This window comes from Trifolium pratense, linkage group LG5 (genome assembly GCF_020283565.1).
Source record: "Trifolium pratense cultivar HEN17-A07 linkage group LG5, ARS_RC_1.1, whole genome shotgun sequence".
Taxonomy (NCBI): domain Eukaryota; kingdom Viridiplantae; phylum Streptophyta; class Magnoliopsida; order Fabales; family Fabaceae; genus Trifolium; species Trifolium pratense.
The window spans coordinates 47,525,543-47,547,253 of record NC_060063.1 but is presented as its reverse complement, the minus strand read 5'-3'; the positions used below and the strand labels follow the sequence as shown (position 1 = coordinate 47,547,253).

Here is a 21,711-nt window from a genome sequence, read left to right as displayed (position 1 = left end):
GCCATAATCAAATGCTCAACCGTATGGAAGATTCTTAGAATTCAAACGTTTTTTTTAGTCAAATGCTCAACTGTTAGACAAATTATTATTGTCATTGTTGTTATTAACATGCTTAATTAATAGATACACAAATCAAACTAAGAAATTATAAGTCTTCTAAAGGGCCATACAAGCAAATACTTCAAAATCTTGACCTTGCTTAGTAACTAACTAAGAATCAGAGAGCTTTATGACCTTAGCGAGACAGTTGTCTACTGGCTTACGAAATGGCAAACTAGTAAGTGGACATTCTGGATTTATCAACTCCAACCTATAAAATTTCAAAGAAATAAATATATAAAATATTTCCATTACTATATGTAGTTATGTATAACACTAATCATCTCAAAGGGACTAGTAAAGTATGAGTATAATGAATGATAAATTAATTTAAAATGTTGATTTAAAAAAAAAATAGTGACTTAAATAATACTAACCGGTAATTAAGGACGAAATAATGTAGAAATATGGTCATTTCATATCTCGCTAAGTCTCTTCCTGGACAAAGCCGCCGACCTATTCCGAAAGGAAGAAAGCTTCCTGTTGCGGGATTATAATCCTACAAAATATGAACGCATAAGTTTAATGAACATTCATCATCATCTTCATTAATATGCTATGAAGCACAAATACTCTTGAGATTAACTTCCATTCAAAATAAAAAACTCTTGAGATTAACTATGTCACGTGTCGGTGTCGACCAACACTTATGATTACATCTAAATATATAATTTTTTCAAATTATAATCAATGTAGACGTACGTGTCTGTGTCCATGCTTCATAGATAGTAGGATATGTGATATGGTAAATTTTGAATTGATCCAACTTACATCCCATCTTGATGGATTATATTCTTCAGGATTTGAGTAATGCTCTGGAGCCATATGCATAGCGCTTAGCCAAACTAGCACTTTCCATCCCTTTGGAATGAAATAACCTAAAACATTGAACAGAAGACGCATTAAATAATTTAAATTCATTATTCCTTTTTAATAAAAGGAAGTAGTTATAAAAAGAGGACAAGAAATAAAAATAAAAACCATTGATGTTCACATCAATCGTTGCCTCTCGAAAAGTTGAAAAGGTAGATCTATAGCGTAATGTTTCATCAACAACCTACAAGATAAAAAAAAAATTAGCATTATTTTCTCACTTTTTTTATGTTGTATTTTATCTGGATTGAATTAATTTTTATTTTCAATGTTCTTTATATATATATATATATATATATATATAAAGAGTACAAGTGATACTTCAAATCCAACTACAAATCAATATATAAACAACAAAAAGAAGGGTTAAACTAACATGTCTCCTAAGCGTTCATGTTAATGAAACCAAAAATAAGATTTTTGTATTGAAAAATACAACTGTTTAACTTTTAAAAAGTTAAATGCGTGATTTTTAATACGAATATTTTTTTTATTAAACTCATTAGTCATTAACATGTATCGTAAGATAAAAAATAAAAACCATATTCATGAAGACATAACTTAATATGAATAACCAAAACAATAAAGATGAAAACCATGCATCTTCATGTATTATAGTAATATGGTAGTTTAATAATACAATAATTAAGTATATAGATGATAGGTTATGATCTACTTCTTACCTGAGAAAGATAAACCATGTTTTTAATTTCCTCATTACTTAGTCGTTTTTGTGATGATGGTCTTGCTTTCATGATTTCTTCTTGCTCTTCCTACGAGATAAAGAAAAAGAATGATTGATTAAAATTTTTATGCTCTAGTACAAAATTAGATTTTGGTAAAGTTTGCAATACTTTCTTGAGAATACTAAAGCATCAAGAACAATTTTTTTGAGAATCCAAGAAATTAAACATGAAGACTAATGAGAAAATTTGAAAGACCATTGTGTAAAATATGAAAAATACATAGATCACTATGAGAAAATCTTGAAACATAGAGACCAATCTATAAATTTGAAGAAAAAAAAAAGGATCAATGTGAGATTCAATTTTATAAGATAAAAAGAAATTTCAAATTCTTAGCTGTTAGGTGGTACTTGAAAATTGAAATACCTTGGCTTTTTTCAAACAAAGTGGATCTTGAGTAAGATGCATAATTGTCCACATAATACTGGCTGCAATTGAATCGTGACCACCAAATAAAAATGATACCAATACGTCAATAATGTCCTTATCCTCGAATTTTTCAGCTCCTTTATCTTTGATTTCGAAAAGAATGTCTAATAAATCATTCTTTTCCCCAATTTGTCTATTTTTTGCCTTCACTCTCCTTTCATCAATAATATATTGAACTATTTTGTCAAGCTTTTTACCTGCCTAAATTAATCATGCAAAGTGAGAATAGAAAATTCAAACATATAATCGAACAACTGAAACTTAGGGAGCTAAATCAAATAATTGTGAAATTTGAAGGGCAAAACTGCATTTAAGTCTAGTGATAAGAAGGATCGGGAGGAGAAAATGAAATAACGTGAAATAACCTTGATTGCTTTGTTGAAACCAAAACCAGGTGCGTTTAAGGTGTCATAGAGAATATGCCACAACTCATAACGTGAAATAAATCTCCCATTTTATTTATGAGACCTTGATCGCAAGAGCCCATGAAAATTTGAATGACGAGTTTAAAGGAAACTTTGCTCATCTCATTAAGGAACTCGATAGGGCGTCTCATGTTAGACAATTCTTCTAACTTGTTGATCACAATATCTTTGATACACTCTAGGTACATTACTGACACATTGTGACCGGCAATAGGAGCCGCGACTAGTCTTTTAAGGCGTCCGTGTTCACTTAATATCCTATTTGGTGCTAGTATTAAAATGAAGGCTTTTGGATAACCCATCTTAAAGGTCTCTTCATCAGTTAGAACTTTCTTGCACATATCAGGTGTAGTGACTATGATGCTTGGACTTCCATACAAGTGAGTCTTGTAGATACCGGTTCGTCCATATCTGAAACATCACAAACACATTTAAAGGATAAAAATTGGAACAAAGAAATATCATACATGCATGTAAAATCATGATGATTGAGAAATGAAAGAGACCTGAGAAAAATGTTGTTGATGAACATATCACGGCGACCGGATGAGAAATATTTGAAGAAGGGCCAAAGGTTTCCAATTAAAGGCCATCCCATGTCACCAGGAGGAAGTGGATATTGTCTCTTTCTCAACTTAAGATCATAATACCAATCATTCAAATTCCTCAAAACTTTGTTAACAAATATGTAGCATGCCAACAAAGTGGCAGCATACATCCAAAACCATTGAAATTTCATTCTTGAATCTCTTCCTTCTTTGGATCCACTACTCTTCTTGGATCATAAGTTTTTTTTGGTAGTAAGTCTCTAATTCTAAGAGGAAGGAGGTCCGCTAATTCAGAGTTCGCTGACCTAGAATTGTTCCTACCAGAAATCGTACTCGAATTTTCCCGAACAATTCATTCAACGTTCAAGTATATATGTATATCATTTTTCTTTTCGTTGACAATTGTATAATTGATCGCTGTCGTTTCGTGATCAAAATAAGTTTTAATTAAGAAAAGTAGTAACAAGGTAGTTAACCTTGGTCGTCTCACAAGGACCTCTAATTTAATAATTAGTAAAAATAAGAACAATGAATAACACAATTAAATATGGGGTTTTGGGTTTGTTTAGATCGAAAGAGTATTAGAAATTCAATTGATAAAAAGACGATCAATCCATTGGTTTTAGGAAAACTTCGTTATGATTCTATCCTCGGTTCACATAAAATATTGTTTATATATTCATGCCTTGGTTGGTTTATAAGACCGATTATACAAGCGATAAACAGTTTATACGAATTCATTCGATTAAGCAAAGAATGTGTTCAACTAACCATGAGTAGTGAACAAGCGTCACTTAGAACACGGTTTGTATCATGACAGATTTCGACCAACCCTTTTTTGCTAAGCGCGAAAAAACCTATATCAATTCCTATTCGAACTAGTCATACAAGCGATGAATCAATCCGAAAAGTCTCACAATATATAACTCAAAATAGAGATTAAGCATCACTATATTCGAGTTTCATAAATAAATAAAGAGCATGAATTGATAAGAGAAGACAATAAATAAATAAACTGAATTACTATTAAGAATTGAACCTCAAGAAGTCATGAACGATGTTCCCGTATACCAATGGATCAACCTAGGGTTGCTAGTTCTCCATGAGAATGTAGCAGCCTTTCTTTTCTATTTTTCTGCGTGAAATCAGAATTTTTGAAACCCTAGCTGTGTTTTTGCTTAAGTACTCAGAGAAAATTGGGCTTAAAAAGCTACGGGTCGAAAAACATAAGTTTGACCCGAAATTACATTATTTTCATAAAGTCTGGAACATAAACGTAAATATTTGACTGCTTTGCGCTCCGAACTGGGTTCTGACCTCAACATGAAAGTTGTAGCTCTTTCTTGTAGCTTTCTAACGCATATTCGCACACTTCAATCCGATACTCGTAGCTCAAATTATGACCTGTAGAGTGAGCAGGATCAATATGCAATTAAATCCGAAAATTAATCAAAGAAATACATTATAGCTCAATTATGACCCAAAATTTAGAAACATGGTAAAAAGTTAATATTAGGCTAGAAAAGCTTCCAATATATCAAAGTACAAAGTCATAAAATATGTGCCAAAATGCACTGATCAATAATCTTATAGATGTGATGCGATTAATCATTGACTTCTGCATTGAGTACGATGTAAGCCTGTTATTAAATCTTTACATTAGTGGCAATGAGGCGGCTTTTATTTGTTTATTTTGGCTTTGAATAATGGCTGTGTACTTTCATTTTCCTGATACATTATAGAGGCGTATTATATTCTTTCAATTATTTTGGTATATAAAGTTCTGTTGCTCTTTAATCTTTATAGCTCAGCACATGCCATATATATTCTGTTTGGCAAGAAAAACATGTTATTCGCTCAATGACAGGGAAGAGTAGATATACTTTTTACTGTAGCTAATTATTACTCATATTTTAAAAAATTATTTGGCGTCGAACCTAGTTGATTGGCCTTGAGCATATGCTGTTTTGGCTTTTATTCTTCAGAACATTGTTAATGGTACCCCTACATTTAAGATTGTAACCCTAATAAATTAGTTTTATTTCATAAGTACTCCTCTCAAGTACTATATTCTTAGTGTTGAGATAAAAACTTAACCAAGGAAAAAGAAGTAAACAATGTGCTTTATTTCATAAGTACTCTTCTCAAGTATATTTCACGTTGTTGAACCCTTGATACCATAAAAAGATGTGTTTTATTTTACAGAAATAAGAATACATTGCCAAACGATTAAAGATCCTTCGTTAATCCTTGTGTAATTGGACAATGATTGTATTATATTGGTCATATTGTTGTGAAGATTATATACGGTCATCACTTGTATTATATACGGTCATATTGTCGTGAAGATTTTGAAAGTGTCCATTGCTATAATTTTTAAATAAATAAAGGATATAAATGTACTGTCGGATATGCCTTGAAATCTCGATAACAATAAGTAAATTTGTGTGCAGGAAAAGAAAAAATTTCATTTTTTTCGCCCCAGACGGAATTTTCTGTGCCCCAGGCAAAATTATGCAGGTGTGTTGCATTGCATTTTAAATTATTTGTATCATACTAATTATGTTACTTGTGTGTTGTATTTTAAATTAAGTTAAGATAATTTGTATCGTATAAATTATTTAAATAAATTTTGTTTTTATTACAAAAAACTAAAAGATAAATCATTAAATATTAATTATTTTAATTTAATTTTAATCGATAATTGTAATTTTATGTAATCATAAAAATAAAAATTTAAATAAGAATATGAAATAAAAAGTGGTGGTGTAGAGAAAGTGCTGGAGTAGAGTGTTGAATGAAAAAACTATTGGAGAGGGTAAAAATTAAATAAATATTGAATGAGTAGGTGGAAGAAAGAGAAAATGATATGGATTGTTGGAAGTTAAAAAAAATGGTGTTGAGAGTCGACATCATTCAAAGTGAGAATGAAGAACAATAATGAGGAATGGAGTGCAATAATTAGTAGTCTTTTTTTTTGACAATACAATACATAGTAGTCTTAAAAGTTAAAAGGAAACAATTGTTTGGTGGACATTTATTTCTACTTTTTTGAAAAGTTAGTACACAATAGTGATTGATTTCAATCTTTTTGCATGTGCTGATGTCTTCTTCTCTTCTTTATAATAAAGTATCATAGATGTGGATAATATTTTGGTGGTCACGAATATTTGTTCACATTGGGTTATTTAGCAAAAAGAAAAAAAAGCACCTAAGTCCCTAGAAAAAAGCACATTAGTAATATTTTCACACAAAATGCACATTAAATATAATTTTAATTGTAGTTTTATCTCTTTAGAGTATCTCCAATGAATATTTTGTAAGGAACTCATTCTAAATTTCATACACAGTTAACAAGTGCTCCATATTCATGTCCTCATATATATTTTATGTCAATAATACAAAATTATGCAACTCTCAAATAATTCATATTTCTTTGTAAAAAACTAATAATTCATATTTCTATACAAAATCATTTAAAGTGATTCACTTAAATAAACCAATATTCAGGGCCGGTCCCGACAATTTGGAGGCCCGACTCAGAATATTAAGAATAGAAGCCTTAATAAAAAAAATGTAAAAAATTTAGAAAGAATAATTTTTATTTAAATTGTAAATAACATTAATGACATAAAAAATTGTCATCCTTATAACTAACATACAAAATATTCATATTTTAATTAATCACAACAAAATATATTTTAACTACGTAAACGCAACACTTAACTTCTATAGCAGTTTTTGAAGTAAATTCATCGAAACAAATCTTCATATTGTATTTTTTTTGTTCACTTTATGTTTTTGTTCGGAAGCTTAGCCATTTTAGTTGGGCCTTTGAAATTATTTTTTAACAAAGACAGGTTAAAAAAAATATTGAGTTCTTATTTTATTTTTGTGAATCAATTTTTTTTCCATATTTTTGCATAGATCTACTATCATATAAATTTTTGTCGAGGCCCCAATAAAATTGAGGCCCGGCTACGTAGCACACCCTGCACATGCTAATAGCCAGCCCTGCCAATATTAAATGATGATATGATATTTAAACCAAAATTCGATATTCAACTTGTTAGAATAGAAAATATCTTTTAAGATATGCATAAAATATTATGTTATTATTTGTTGAGAAAATATTTAGGTTTGTTATTCTGAGCCCTATGATTAAGGGATTTAGATTTAAATATATTCACTTGGTTATAAATATCAAAGTAGTCATACTATTTTATTATGTAAATAATGTAATTAGGTATTAACATCATTATCGATAATATTCATTGAGTTATCAGAGCCTATCATAAATCCATTTGTTGTGGAGACTTTACATATTTGGACCATCTGTTGTTGTTGATTTGTTCGGTTCTGAACGTGAGGGGGTGTGTTAGAAGTCTCACATTGGCTAGAGATATGACATTAATAGCCTTTATAAAGTGTAGTGCAAACCTCAACTCTCAAGCTAGCTTTTGTGGTTGAGTATAGGTTTTTCGAATTCTAATAGAAATTTTTGAAACGTGTAGATAGTGTTGGGTTTCAAGTGGTTTAAGTCCCACATCGACTATGTGTAAGAAGAATGTTGGATTTATAAGAGAGGTGACCCATTAACCTAACACTTTATGGTTTTGGGTTGGGATGTGACGTCTCCCTCTCTTGTGTGGTCCTGGAACATTAGCTCATTGTTTCTCCCGAGTCCCTCGGACTGGACTCCCCAAAAGATAGGACAATTGTGTTGCAACGTGTAGATAGGATAAAGTGAAAAAGTAGAATTTCATTATATTTTTGTCCCTCCCCTCGGTCCTTATATTATGTAAGGATACTTTTATACTTTACTTCTACCACTCTCAAATTCTGCAAATTTTTCAATCTTCCGATCTGCTTGCTTGCCTTGTGTTCTCTTGTTGAAGGATGGCTGAATTTGCTTCAAGCCTCATTCAAAGGTGACTTCATTTTCAACCTTTTATCTATTTTATCTTTTTTCGGTTAAAATTATCATACATAATTGTTTATTATAATAATAATATGGTTTGCTGAAAATTTTCTTTACAATATATATAGCTTGGGATCTGCTGCCTTACATGAATTTGCACGGATTAATGGTCTTAAGGATGAGTTGGAAAGGCTTAAGGAGCATGTTGAAACTTGTAAAGCTGTGCTGCTTGATCTTGACGGGAAACAAGAGCAAAGTCATGCTGAACAAAACTTAGTAACAAGGCTCAAAGATGTGCTTATTCCTGCAGATAACTTGCTAGATGAATTTGCTATTCAAGATATGATAAACAAAAGGGATCGAAACAAACTAAAAAAGGTACTTCATCCTTACTCTCTAAAAAAATTAGACATGGCTCATGAGATTGAAAAAATACAAAAAAAATTTGATGATGTGGAGAAATATATGTTTGGATTGAATCTAAACCTAAATGTTAGTGCGGTTGAGAAAACTAACAGTGAATGGAGGGAAACTGGTTCTTATGTGCAAGAATCAGAAATAATTGGAAGAGATGATGACAAAGAGAATATTATAAGCTTGTTGAGACAGTCACATGGAGATCCAAATGTCTCTTTCGTTGCTATTGTTGGGATTGGTGGTATGGGAAAGACAACTCTTGCTCAGTTGGTGTATAGTGACGAAAAAGTGCAAAATTTGTTTGAAAAGAGTATGTGGGTATGTGTCTCTGATAACTTTGATGTCAAAACTATTTTGAAGAACATGTTGAAGTCATTATTACCTAAGGAAAAAATTGATGATACATTAACATTGGACAACTTGCAAAGTATGCTTCGTGACAATTTAAATGGTAAGAGATACTTGTTAGTCCTAGATGACATTTGGAATGAGAGTTCTGAAAAGTGGGATAAATTGAGGACTAACTTGATGTGCGGTGCTCGAGGTAGTAAGGTTGTAGTGACAACTCGAAGTACAATAGTGGCACATAGAATGGGTGTAAAGGATCCATATGTTTTGAGTGGTTTGATTCCAGAAAAATCTTGGAGTTTATTAAAGAAGATTGCATTTGGGGATGATACCATTCAAGTGGATCAAAAAATTGAATCAGTTGGTAAGGAGATAGCAGAAAAGTGCAAAGGAGTTCCATTAGCAATAAGATCATTGGGAAGTATATTAAAGGGTAAAAGTGAAGAAAAGGAATGGAATGATGTCTTACGAGGTGATTTTTGGAAATTGTGTGAGGATAAAGATAGCATCTTGCCGGTTCTAAAATTGAGTTACAATAACTTATCGCCTCAACAAAGACAATGTTTTGCTTATTGCTCTTTGTTTCCTAAGGATTGGGAATTTGAGAAGGATGAGTTGGTTCAAATGTGGATGGCACATGGTTATCTTGATTGTCCGGTGGAAGGGAAATGCATTGAAGATGTTGGTAATCAATTCATTAATATTTTTTTGATGAAATCATTCTTCCAAGAACCAAAATGGAATGAAGATGGTGATTTAATTGGTTTTAAAATGCACGATTTAATGCACGATCTAGCAAAACAAGTAGCCGGTGACGATTGTTGTTACTTGTTGGATAATAAGGCAAAAGGATGTCTAGGAAGTCCTATGCATGTATGGGTTGAATTTGATGCATTATATTTGTTAGGATCGTTGGATGCTAGTAGGTTACGAACCTTGATTGTGGCTTTTCCCAATGTCTATGATTTTATGGACAGAGAGAAACAACATTCACTTATTTCAAGGTTCAAATACTTGCGTGTCTTTAAGTTGTGCGATGATCTTTATATTGAGCTATATGTTTCAATTGAAAAATTGAATCATTTAAGATTTCTTAAATTATCTTTGACTTGTACACTAAAAAAATTTCACAAGTCGATAAGAAATCTTGTTTGTTTACAAACCATAGAAGTGAGTTTGGATCCAAAAATTGTACTTTCTACAAAAGTTGTCTCAAAATTAATCAATTTGAGACGTCTTTATATATGTCAATGCACCTTCAGAGACAAGACACCAGTTGGATTTGGAAAATTGAGCATACCACAACATAGGGGTGTAAATTTTTCCAAATGGCTTTCTCCTCTCACAAATATTATTGAAATATCTCTTACTTTTTGTCAAGGTTTCAAATATCTCCCACCTTTGGAAGGTCTTCTGTCCCTCAAGTCACTTTACTTAAGTAACCTTGATGATTTGGAGTACATATATTACGAAGTGCCTACCCATGAGCCATTCTTCCCATCTTTGAAGAGATTAGATATCTGGGACTGTTACAACCTGGTGGGATGGAAGAGGAAGGGAGATGATTTCAATGATATTAACACTTCATCACATCATCTTTTCTTGCCTCAATTTCCTTGTCTATCTTATCTGAAAATTTCTGAGTGCCCAATGTTGACTCACATGCCTACTTGTCCAAACATTAAGAAATTATCATTGCAACTGGTGTTTCCTACATGGGAAGAAACGCTAAATATAGCACCGTCACAATGCTCACTCAGTTGCACTCCTCTTTCCTTGCAAATTAATTTGAAAAACGTCTCACAATATTGGTGGCAAAATCTTACTTCTCTCGAGAATCTTAAATTTGTGTGTTTTTCAAGTCAACAATTTCAAGCAATTGAAATCTGGTTGTTTAAGGAAGACTTCAACTATCTTCCTTCATTGCGAAATATTCAATTTCACTATTGTAACCGAATAAAGGCATTGCCAGATTGGATATGCAAAATCTCATCACTTCAGCATATCACGATAGAGGATTGCGATCAATTGACATTGCTGCCTGAAGGAATGACACGTCTTACCAACTTACATACCTTGGAAATCATTAGATGTCGACTCTTAATTGAAGAATGTCAGAAAGAAACAAGTGCAACTCGGCCTACAATTGCACACATCCCAAACATAATCATCAAAAGTGATTGGAATTAGAAAGGTACCCATATATACTATTCTTTAGTTTTTGCAATTTAAACCTTGAAATGCTTTTTAATTTTTTGTTTTTCCACTAATACTTGCAATTTATTTTCTTCACTTATTTAAACTTTCTAGTTTGTAGTTTCAAGTTTAAAGTAAATTTTGAAATTGTTATTTTAACATGTGTGAAAATGGAAGGAACAGAAAACATTTCTTTTGGCCATAGAAAATGGGACGGATCTCTCATTCATATTTTTGTATGATTTAATTAATCATTTAATTTTTTTTTTAATGTATAAAAGACAGATCATTAATCAATTCAGTTAATATCTTCTTTCCACTTTTTCTTCTTCTCTTACCTTTAGTGCAACTAATTTGCATACCATTTTTTTCTTATACTCTAGAAAATTATATATTCCAATTTATGTATGAAGTTTCAGACACTGATTTTAAGTTATTTTGTGGACGTAGAAGAGTTATGTGTACAAGCTAGCTAGCTTGCTCAATAAAAGAAATGGATGCATGGAGGAGATGCTTGAAAGGCTATTTGATGGAAAGTTATGTGTACTACTAGTTTTATTTTGTAGAATAACTTGTTTAGCTCTATTGGAATGATTTTAATCGTAATAGGTTAGGTTTATTTTTGTATGTGTTTTGTTGATTTGATTGTTTATGTTTGAAATTATGTCTTATCTCTGTACTCTTTTTCCCTTCACCAAGGTTTTATCCCACTGGATTTTACTTGGTAAGGTTTTTAACGAGGCAGAAAGTTTCTCACACCTTGGGTTTTGGTCTAGTCCTCCTAAGGTTCATTTGTATTCTTCTTATTTTATTTTTATTTAATATATTTCATTTGAGTGTTTATTAAGTGGCTTGTCAACGTAGTTGAGATGTCTTAATTCTTTCACTTTTATAAAAAAATTGAGGCTGATTGATCTGTTCCACAACTTTTCCATGAATGATCTTCTTGTGTTGTGTTCTAATTGGTGAATAGTTGGAATCCATGTTATGTTATAATAATTTCTTATTTTGAATGCAAATTTTTAAAGGAAGGTGGATTTGGAAATTGATCATGGTGGATGGACATGAGTTTTATCTTTGTTATTTTTCTATTTCTGAAATTTTAACCTTGATAACAAGCTCATAGTTACTAGTGTTTTTTTTTGTATGATTTGTATATCTAACCAAAGTTAGATGGATGGCACAACACTAAATAAAATGTGTTAGATATACATAAATTCAAAAATTCAAAAGATAAAATAATTTAGATGATATGACTAAATTATTATAGTAACATTTTTTTTTCCTTATACGTGTGTACGCACTTAAAATATATTTTAATTTTAATTGAAGTTGTGCCCAACTAAAAATTGCTCTAATGTGGATTTGATTTTTGGATTTGCTCTAATGTGTCTTTTAAAATGGAAACGGAGGTGAGTGCTGTATATTTTCTGCAGCTTTTGAAATTGTATTCTGGATCATTGTATCTCAGCCTGTTCCACATGTATATTTGTAGTTTTTAGCTGGATGTAGTCCCAGACTCAATTTTTGTGCCTTTAAATAAGGCCTCCAAATTTTTTTCATAATATATATGTTGGATATTTGTGTGTTGGCCTCATTTTGCTAAAACAAATATACAAGCAAGATGTTGGACCAAATGTTTCAACATGTTAGGTACAAAAGATGTTGGACCAAATGTTGTAACATGTTTGGGTAAGACAGACAGATTTCTCAAATCTCGCGCATTTATTACACGTATCTGCTATATATGGAAATCCACTCTACAAACGTGTATATCAAGATTTGATCTGATCAAGACGTTATCAGTGAAGATATGTTCTTATCAAGACTTAATGGAATGATTCAACACATTGTTTATTTCCTAAAGAGGATCAACTATTTTAGGAAAGTTTTTATGAAGGTCTGATTTGCTTAGCTGGACGTGACTCAAAGACCAGCTGTGTTCTGAAGCTTATCTTGGAAGATCAGGAGCGTGCTAACTCTGTCTATATAAAGAAGACTCAAGGCCAAGATTTTCTGAACCGAAACCATTGTTCATCAAAGATGTAGTCTTTAGGGTTTCGTGTCTTTAAGCCACTCTCTAGGAGAGTTGGTGTAAGTGAACCACTCGGGTTGTGAGATGGTCACTATGTCCTCACTCAGAAACCTTTAGGTAATGAGTAGAGTATTGTAATATCTCCGAAGCTTTTAAGCAAGGAGATAATGTTTGTGAGCCTCTCACGTATTGATTTGATACTTGAGTAGGACTGTGTTTTATTGAGTTGTAATGTTTTAAGGTTACTCCTAAGCTTTGAAGTACGGAGTTAACTGTGTGTGATTTACTCGAAGCTTTTAAGCAAGAGTAAAATATGTCACGGTGATTGTCGCCACATTTTATTCAACGTTATATGAACAACACAGGTTGTGTTGGCTGTGTGGAAGTGAGATGGGATCTCATGTCTAGGAGTTCCTAGGCAGAAGTTGCATGAGTAGTGTCGAGGTCATAAGGCGTAAACCTAGGATTTGCTGGAGGTCTTAGTGTAAGACGTAAACCGAGGGTTTGCTGGAGGTCTTAGTGTAAGACGTAAATTCAAAGGGTTTGCTGGAGGTCTTAGTGACTAGATCTATTAGTGGATTTCCTTCCTGGATTGGTATCCCCCAGAGTAGGCAGGTTGGCTGAACTGGGTTATCAATTTCCTGTGCAGTTTATTTACTTGTTGATTTTATTATGTTTCGTAAGATGTTACAACATTAAGTTTGTCATTCTCTTTAAATTGAATGTTGGAACATCTGATAAAACATTATCTCTCAGTATCCGTTTTAATGTTATATGCCTTGCCGTGTTATTCATGTCCGACCAGATGTCTCGACATTCTATACAACATCTGGTTCTGCTATACCAGAATTTCAATTGGTATCAGAGCAGGCATCCTGTTCTGTTTTCTGGATGAGATCTTAGGGAAGATACTTTCTGGTTATGGGCAAGTAAGGAATACTAAAAATTTGTTTGAACTTAGAGAAGTTCACATTGATTGAATGGTCCCTAGAAGTGGAGGATGGACTATTCATGATAGGGTGTGTATTAGACCTATCTTTTGTTGGTCAGGCGTGTAGATCTTGTGATGAGTTGCTGTATGGTTTGATTTATTTTCAAACATGTGTTATTGTAGTGTGCCTGAGGTTTGTTGAGGAGTTTTGTGGTTTGAATTCCGCTGCATATATATCTGATGGAAAACTCCTGGTGGTTTTGTTTGTTGAGGATGCACCACTCTGTTCTATGATGTAAGCCCTGGTGTGGTGATGCTCGAGGAGAGTTTTGTTAGAGATGACAAAGATACTTGGGGGTGATCTTAAGTCCACTCATAAAGGCACTCATGTATGAGTTTGTTGAAAAGGGATCTGAAGAAAGTTATGAGCAATTTATTTTTGCTTCCAAAAGCTAACCTCCATTGGCTTTGATAAAGGATTTCTTGGTGTGTTCCGTTAAAAGGGAACTGATGTCTTACCAGATGTTGGAACATCTGACGGAACATCTGACGAGCAGATTCTGCAGAATCTTGTTGGATGACAGTAGGGCATGGCAGATGCTTGGGTGCTAAACAAATGTGTGTGTTGGTTACATATGTTTGGAACCTTCTCCTGACCTGGAAGAGGAGGCATCTGTGTCTGAGATGGTTTCTACGCTAGAAACATGTCTTAGATAAGTTTGTTGGGACACGATCAACATATGGTTGACCTCTCGGGTTAGTTCATGTCTGATCCAAATGTGTGTTTGTGTTGAAGTGAAAGGAAGTATATGTTGCATCCCTCTCTCCATTGTCTGGTGCACACTAATCAAGGGAAATCCATCTGATGTATTTAATGTGTCCACTAAGGTCACAAGTGAGTTTGTTGATAAGTCTCTCAAAGGATCTGTCTTTGAAAATGATGTTGTGTCGAATGTTGGTACATCTTTGGCCCCTAAGACTGATGTTGTGCTAAGTACTGTCACATCTGTGGTACCTGATATTATGTTGGATCAAAGTGTTCCAGATACCTGTTAGAGGGAATCTCCTCTATAGGTTCAGAAGAGTGGCATCAAACATCTCAAAGTAAGACAAGGGGTTGGAACATTAGAAGAAGTTTTTGAGATGTAAAATATGCACGTCCCTGCATGTGTGGATGATTTGATATTGAAGGTTGATCAACTACTGATGGTTGATTCTCCTGTGTCCCCTTGCAAGAGTTATGGACTACTATGGTATCTTCAGACCATAGTTCAGGATGAATCCGATGGGATTGAGATTGATGTCAGAATTAATGTTGAAACATCTTCTCCAACATCTTCTCCTTCAGCCAAGGAAGCTGGTTCTACTCAGGGTGGAGTACAAGGTCAAGCAACTGACCTAATCTGGAATGACTTTTTTGTAAGAATAACTGTCATGAGTGGATGTTATCTGTTGGTGCCATATATGTGCAGAAGAATGATGTCAGATCTAATGTCCTACCTTGTGTGAGAAGGTGTTTTGAAAAACCTGGATGATCTGCATTGATGGTACTCTATTGGGAGCTTCTTGAAGGATGTCTATGCACAATGAGTCCTTTTGAATGGTGATTTATGAATCAATGTAATTGGGTTCCAAAATCAGAAGCTGGTGTCCCAAATGATGTTGTAACATCATATTTATTGATGGCTGTTCTGTGGAAGGTGCTAGATACTTTGCATGGGAGTGCTCAAGCTGTGTGGTCAGAAGACGTGTTTCTGACTATGTGAATCAGAATGTGGAGGTTCTGATCTTGTTTTAATAGTATGCTCTAGCAATGCATGACTATTTATTCCACTAGTATCAACAACTACTAGTGAATGTAAGGGCAGAAGAATATTGTCAAATACTGAGGTTTGATAATTGTCTTTGGTTTTCTTCTGTTGCAAGTCACTCTAGAAAAGGGTTGATAATCAGGATCTTAGTCAAGCTTTTAAGCAAACTAAGATGTTTTGGACTTTGTGAGTGACTTTACACCTTGTATGCATGACATCCTGCCTATTCAAAAGGTCATGATACATAGTGTGGTTCTGCTAGGACATTGATCAGATGTGTCCTTATTAAACTGAAGAGGTCAGAATGCTTGAATGTATTCTCAAGAAGTGAGAATATCTACTCATAATCAACTCTACTGAGGGAGTTGGTGTTGCCCTTCAACATGAAAGCATGAAGTCTCTCACATGTTTTCATTTAGTGCTCGAGTTTTCATCTTCAGCTGGAGCCCTGATTATTTATGACAGGTAGAGTCATGTGTTTATCTGTGGATTGCATTGGTACATATATATTGTCTAGAGTGTTGTACAAGCTTGTGGAGATCTTATGCCTCATATGAGAATATGATGCCAGACAACATGTTGTGACATTATGAAATTATTAACAAGGCATGGTTGATTATAATCATGTAAAGCTGAATAATTATATCAGTTATCCACATATCTCTCGAGTGGTTAAATGGTTGAGTCTGGGAGAATTTATTTTTTCTCTACAGACTTTTTGGAAGGACTTTCCAAGAGTCTTCATTATTGAGAGATGTCACAAATGTGATATTCAGATGTCTTGGTATGTGTCACTAAGTCTAAGTGAAAGGAGAACACTTCGAATCAAGAGGAAGACAGTATGTTTGAAGATGTGTTGATCAATGCAAGTAAAAGAAGACAATGTCTGACTGAATGTTAGAACATTATTCGAGACATGTTTCATGTAAGATCAACAAGGAAGTGAAATGGACAGTGTGATCAACCACGTGTCAGAAGGGAATGCATAAAAGGTCTGTGAATACTTTGAATCCATCTGAAACTACTTCTATATTGCTTGGGGAACAAAATGTGCATCATCTAGGAAACCTATTTCTAAATCCATTATCCAGGTTAATCTTATCTCTCAAAAGGTCCTAAAAAAGTCTATCTATGTTTGTTGATGATGTTAATAAACCTACCAAACTCGTTTTGATAATCTCATTGATTCAGTTGTCACCCCTAATGTTGAATTAAATGTTGTTACCTCTGTTAAAGGTTTTTGTCAGTTCAAATGTTGTGGGTATTGTTGAAACATCTGTGAGATCTGTCTCTGAAATTGTAATTCTAGATAAACCAAGATCTCTTAAAACCATAGGTCAGTCTAGTATGAATGTTGTGGTTGTTGATGACATTTTTTTAAATTTTTTCATGTGTCATCTTTCAAAGTTGTTGATTCTGTCACTTTGTTATTCCCCACTAAAGTTGTGGTTGTGTCCCCCAAAGAAACCTCACCTGAGTCTGATGTCACATTAGATGTTGAAACATCTTGGACCAACCTGATAGTGTTGTTGAAACCTGTTCTACAATTCCCCAAACTAATGTTAATATGGCTCTGAGAGTCTTAAACCAGATGGTGGTTTGGAGTATTGAAGTTTAGACTGTGGTGGAAGAAACTGATCTTGATGATCTTCCATGAGACCAAGCTATTGCTCAAAGTATGACTGAAAGAGAACTGGTCATGCTATGACTGTTTGTGTGGATGTGCATTCTGTTGAGAAGTACTATATGTGTTCAGATGTGTTGTAATCAGATGTGATAATGCTCAGATATGTGATACTTAAATGTGATTACTACTACTATGTGTGATAGTTCCAGATCTGCTTCTGAAACCTCTAGCTTTATGTTCTCATGAAATATGTTATGCTATGATGTCATCCATGATGTCTACACATCCTGATCTGATTTTTGAGAATTTATTTTTCTCTGATGTGTGAGAATTCATTTTCCTCTGTATATGGGAGTTTATTTCTCCCTTTGTGCTTTAAAGGAGAAAGAAGCTATGAGAAGTATTACTAGCTCCTGACATTATTATCTCTGCTGGTGTGAATGTTGTTAATTCCACAAACACAATTATAGATGTTCTTGTTGCTGATGTATCTCAGACAAAAGATGCTATTGGTTCTATTGTTGATAAATCAAAACAAACTGTTCCTGAAAAGGATGTTGTGACAGACGTTGACACATCTGTGGACCAACCTAAGGCTGATGTTACTATTGTCCAGAAACCTGTTCAAAAAACTGCTGTGGCGAAAGATGTTGGGACATCTGTTGACCCATCTGACTCATCTGATGAAGAAACAGGGTCTGATGAAGAGAATTCTACTGAGGTTGAAGAAGGGTCTCTCAGTCTAAAGAGAGGCATCAAATTGTGCCACTTAATGAAGAAGTGGTTGAAGAAGATGTATAAGGTTATTGTGCTTGCTAGTAAGAAGAGATAGAGTCTGAACAGAAAGGAAGCACCTTCAAGTAACTCTGAGTATAATGTTGAGGAGGATGTACCAGACATCACACCCTCTGCCTCAAAGAAAAAGTCTGGTGGGAAAAAGATCCCTCAGAATGTGTTTGTTGCTCTCTGTGGCAATGTTTCCTTTCATCGTGCTTCATTTGCACAAAGATGGGATCATGTGTACAAGGGGAGTTTCTGTTAGATGGATGCTGCGTGCCCTGATTGGAAGACCACGTGCTTTGATACCATGCTGGAAGAACCTGTGCTAGAAGCTGTGCTACCATATGTTGCAACATCTTTGCTAACATGTGACGTATTTTGTGATTGCTCATATTCGCTCTGATACCACGCTAGATAAATATGTTGAAACATCTTTGCTAACATGTGCTATGTGTTGTGCTATTATGTGTTGAAACATCTTTGTTGTCAATGCTCTGATACCATACCGGAGGAACCTGTGCTATCTGATGTGCTACTAGATGGTGAAACATCTTGGTCATCATGTTGAAAATTTTGTGCTGATGAAGTGTGATATGTTTTATGTTATTTGATGATGACTCCACTGCTGATTTATATCTGATGAGGTATGTATCCCATGGTGTTGACTTCGTTTGTAGTAGCTCTGTGCACTATGTTCCTGGATATATCTACTATTGTACTCTTTGATTAATGCATGAAGACCCTATTTTGTCTAAACTTCTGACTAAAAAGGGAAGTAGTTTAGTAGTTGGTAGGCATGATATGATTTGCTGCTAATGTCTGTTGTGCTACCTGATGTTGACACATATGCATGCTCTTTTAGTGGTTGGATGTGTTCTACTATATGATGTGGTATCTGATGCTTAGACATCTGCTAATCTGAGTGGTGTAGTATTGAATCTGCGTTGCTGTATGCTTATGTGCTGATATGGATGATAATATTGATGGGGAGTAAGAATTGTTTTCTGATGATCATTCTGATAAGCATGTGTCAATGTATTTGGAGGGAGTAAAATTAATTTTTGCTCTGATTCTGATTTTGAGGGGAAGTAGCATAATGCAGTAAGTAGTTACTATTCTGTTGTGCAAAGCTCTATTTGTTTGCTCCGGATGATGTCCTGCCATATGTTGGAACATCCTGAATGCATGAGAACTTATTTTTCTCCGCTATGTGAGAATTTACTCTTCCCAACTGCTACTTTGTGGTTTGCTTAAGGAGTTGTGATCTGTGATGTGTTTTGTGTGCGGTAGCAGTATGTGATGTATAGTATCTGATGATTATATGATGTGGAGCATAATGTTGAGGACATTTGCCTTTTCTGTTGGTACGTGATGTAATGCTTCTGCTATTTCAAGACTATGGATGGCTAGATACTAATATATGGATCTGTTATGCTCTGATATTCTGCACTATGGATTTCTGTGATGTTCATTACTATTGCTGTTAATGCACGAAGTTTTTGTTTGGCATATTTTGTGGCTAAAAAGGGGGAGTAGTATGTTTGTGTTTGTCTGCTACTTTACAATGTTGTATCTGTTGTTGTGACATGCTAGTCTAGCCTGTCTATGAAGAAGTAGTAGTGTGTGTTGTGACATGCATGAATTCAGGGGAGTAAGAACCATTTTTTTTCTGATGGCCTGATGAGATGCATGAGCTGATGTATTCAGGGCGAGCAAAAGTAAAGTTTCTCTGATCTGATATTAAGGGGGAGAGTAATGCAATATCAATTTCTCTGCCTATGTGTGCTTAATGTATGGATGTTATGATGCGCTACAAAATGTTGAAACATCTTGATGATGATGTGGGAATTTATTTTTCCCAAGTGTGCTTGTGAGAGTTTATTTCTCTCTACTGAAGGATGAAGCTAAGTTGGTTATGATTCCGCTGCTGTGTATGCCTCTGATGGTTTATGGTAAAGTTTATTTCTTTACCCTGTGCGTTATTTTCATTTGAGGAATTCATTTGGAAGTAACATAGAAGATGTTCTACCTTCCTTCATATTTGTGTGCTCACGTTGACTTGAAGGATTGAATGGTTTTTAAATCTCTCTGTGCTAATTAATGGGCTGAAGTTGTTTTAGCCAAAAATTGCCAAAGGGGGAGATTGTTGGATATTTGTGTGTTGGCCTCATTTTGCTAAAACAAATATACAAGCAAGATGTTGGACCAAATGTTTCAACATGTTAGGTACAAAAGATGTTGGACCAAATGTTGTAACATGTTTGGGTACGACAGACAGATTTCTCAAATCTCGCGCATTTATTACACGTATCTGCTATATATGGAAATCCACTCTACAAACGTGTATATCAAGATTTGATCTGATCAAGACGTTATCAGTGAAGATATGTTCTTATCAAGACTTAATGGAATGATTCAACACATTGTTTATTTCCTAAAGAGGATCAACTATTTTAGGAAAGTTTTTATTAAGGTCTGATTTGCTTAGCTGGACGTGACTCAAAGACCAGCTGTGTTCTGAAGCTTATCTTGGAAGATCAGGAGCGTGCTAGCTCTGTCTATATAAAGAAGACTCAAGGCCAAGATTTTCTGAACCGAAACCATTGTTCATCAAAGATGTAGTCTTTAGGGTTTCGTGTCTTTAAGCCACTCTCTAGGAGAGTTGGTGTAAGTGAACCACTCGGGTTGTGAGATGGTCACTATGTCCTCACTCAGAAACCTTTAGGTAATGAGTAGAGTATTGTAATATCTCCGAAGCTTTTAAGCAAGGAGATAATGTTTGTGAGCCTCTCACGTATTGATTTGATACTTGAGTAGGACTGTGTTTTATTGAGTTGTAATGTTTTAAGGTTACTCCTAAGCTTTGAAGTACGGAGTTAACTGTGTGTGATTTACTCGAAGCTTTTAAGCAAGAGTAAAATATGTCACGGTGATTGTCGCCACATTTTATTCAACGTTATATGAACAACACAGGTTGTGTTGGCTGTGTGGAAGTGAGATGGGATCTCATGTCTAGGAGTTCCTAGGCAGAAGTTGCATGAGTAGTGTCGAGGTCATAAGGCGTAAACCTAGGATTTGCTGGAGGTCTTAGTGTAAGACGTAAACCGAGGGTTTGCTGGAGGTCTTAGTGTAAGACGTAAATTCAAAGGGTTTGCTGGAGGTCTTAGTGACTAGATCTATTAGTGGATTTCCTTCCTGGATTGGTATCCCCCAGAGTAGGCAGGTTGGCTGAACTGGGTTAACAATTTCCTGTGCAGTTTATTTACTTGTTGATTTTATTATGTTTCGTAAGATGTTACAACATTAAGTATGACATTCTCTTTAAATTGAATGTTGGAACATCTGATAAAACATTATCTCTCAGTATCCGTTTTAATGTTATATGCCTTGCCGTGTTATTCATGTCAGACCAGATGTCTCGACATTCTATACAACATCTGGTTCTGCTATACCAGAATTTCAATATATTCCACAAGAAATAACAACGAATTATCATTGGCTCAATATTAATAGTGCTATCAAAAG

General features: G+C 34.2%; 2 protein-coding genes across 3 annotated transcripts; one reads left to right on the top strand and one right to left on the bottom strand.

Annotated features, from left to right (window-relative positions):
• Positions 1-3,311, bottom strand: LOC123886813 (beta-amyrin 11-oxidase-like). Its single transcript, XM_045936095.1, has 8 exons — positions 3,079-3,311; positions 2,665-2,983; positions 2,085-2,348; positions 1,656-1,745; positions 1,081-1,156; positions 871-977; positions 477-598; positions 1-310 (listed from the first exon to the last, which is right to left on the bottom strand). The coding sequence occupies exons 1-8, from the start codon at positions 3,309-3,311 to the stop codon at positions 211-213; spliced, it is 1,311 nt and encodes a 436-aa protein (XP_045792051.1). The 3' UTR covers positions 1-210.
• A 4,525-nt stretch (positions 3,312-7,836) lies between these two features.
• Positions 7,837-11,833, top strand: LOC123883547 (putative disease resistance protein RGA3). Of its 2 annotated transcripts, none has more exons than XM_045932390.1 (3): positions 7,837-8,051; positions 8,170-11,000; positions 11,456-11,833. In XM_045932390.1, exons 1-2 carry the CDS (start codon positions 8,020-8,022, stop codon positions 10,994-10,996), a joined length of 2,859 nt encoding a protein of 952 aa, XP_045788346.1. In that variant the 5' UTR covers positions 7,837-8,019; the 3' UTR covers positions 10,997-11,000; positions 11,456-11,833. The 2 variants fall into 2 exon arrangements, with proteins under 2 accessions (XP_045788346.1, XP_045788345.1); XM_045932389.1 differs by having other exon boundaries at positions 11,453-11,833.
• Positions 11,834-21,711: the final 9,878 nt, after the last annotated feature.

Excerpts from the sequence above, each read along its gene's own strand:
- LOC123886813 (XM_045936095.1), bottom strand. The coding sequence starts at position 3,311 with ATGAAATTTCAATGGTTTTGGATGTATGCTGCCACTTTGTTGGCATGC. Across the intron at positions 2,984-3,078 it reads ATCAACAACATTTTTCTCAG|ATATGGACGAACCGGTATCT; the intron begins GTCTCTTTCATT and ends GTGATGTTTCAG. Across the intron at positions 2,349-2,664 it reads TCCTTAATGAGATGAGCAAA|GCAGGTAAAAAGCTTGACAA; the intron begins GTTTCCTTTAAA and ends TGATTAATTTAG.
- LOC123883547 (XM_045932390.1), top strand. The coding sequence starts at position 8,020 with ATGGCTGAATTTGCTTCAAGCCTCATTCAAAG. Across the intron at positions 8,052-8,169 it reads GCTTCAAGCCTCATTCAAAG|CTTGGGATCTGCTGCCTTAC; the intron begins GTGACTTCATTT and ends CAATATATATAG.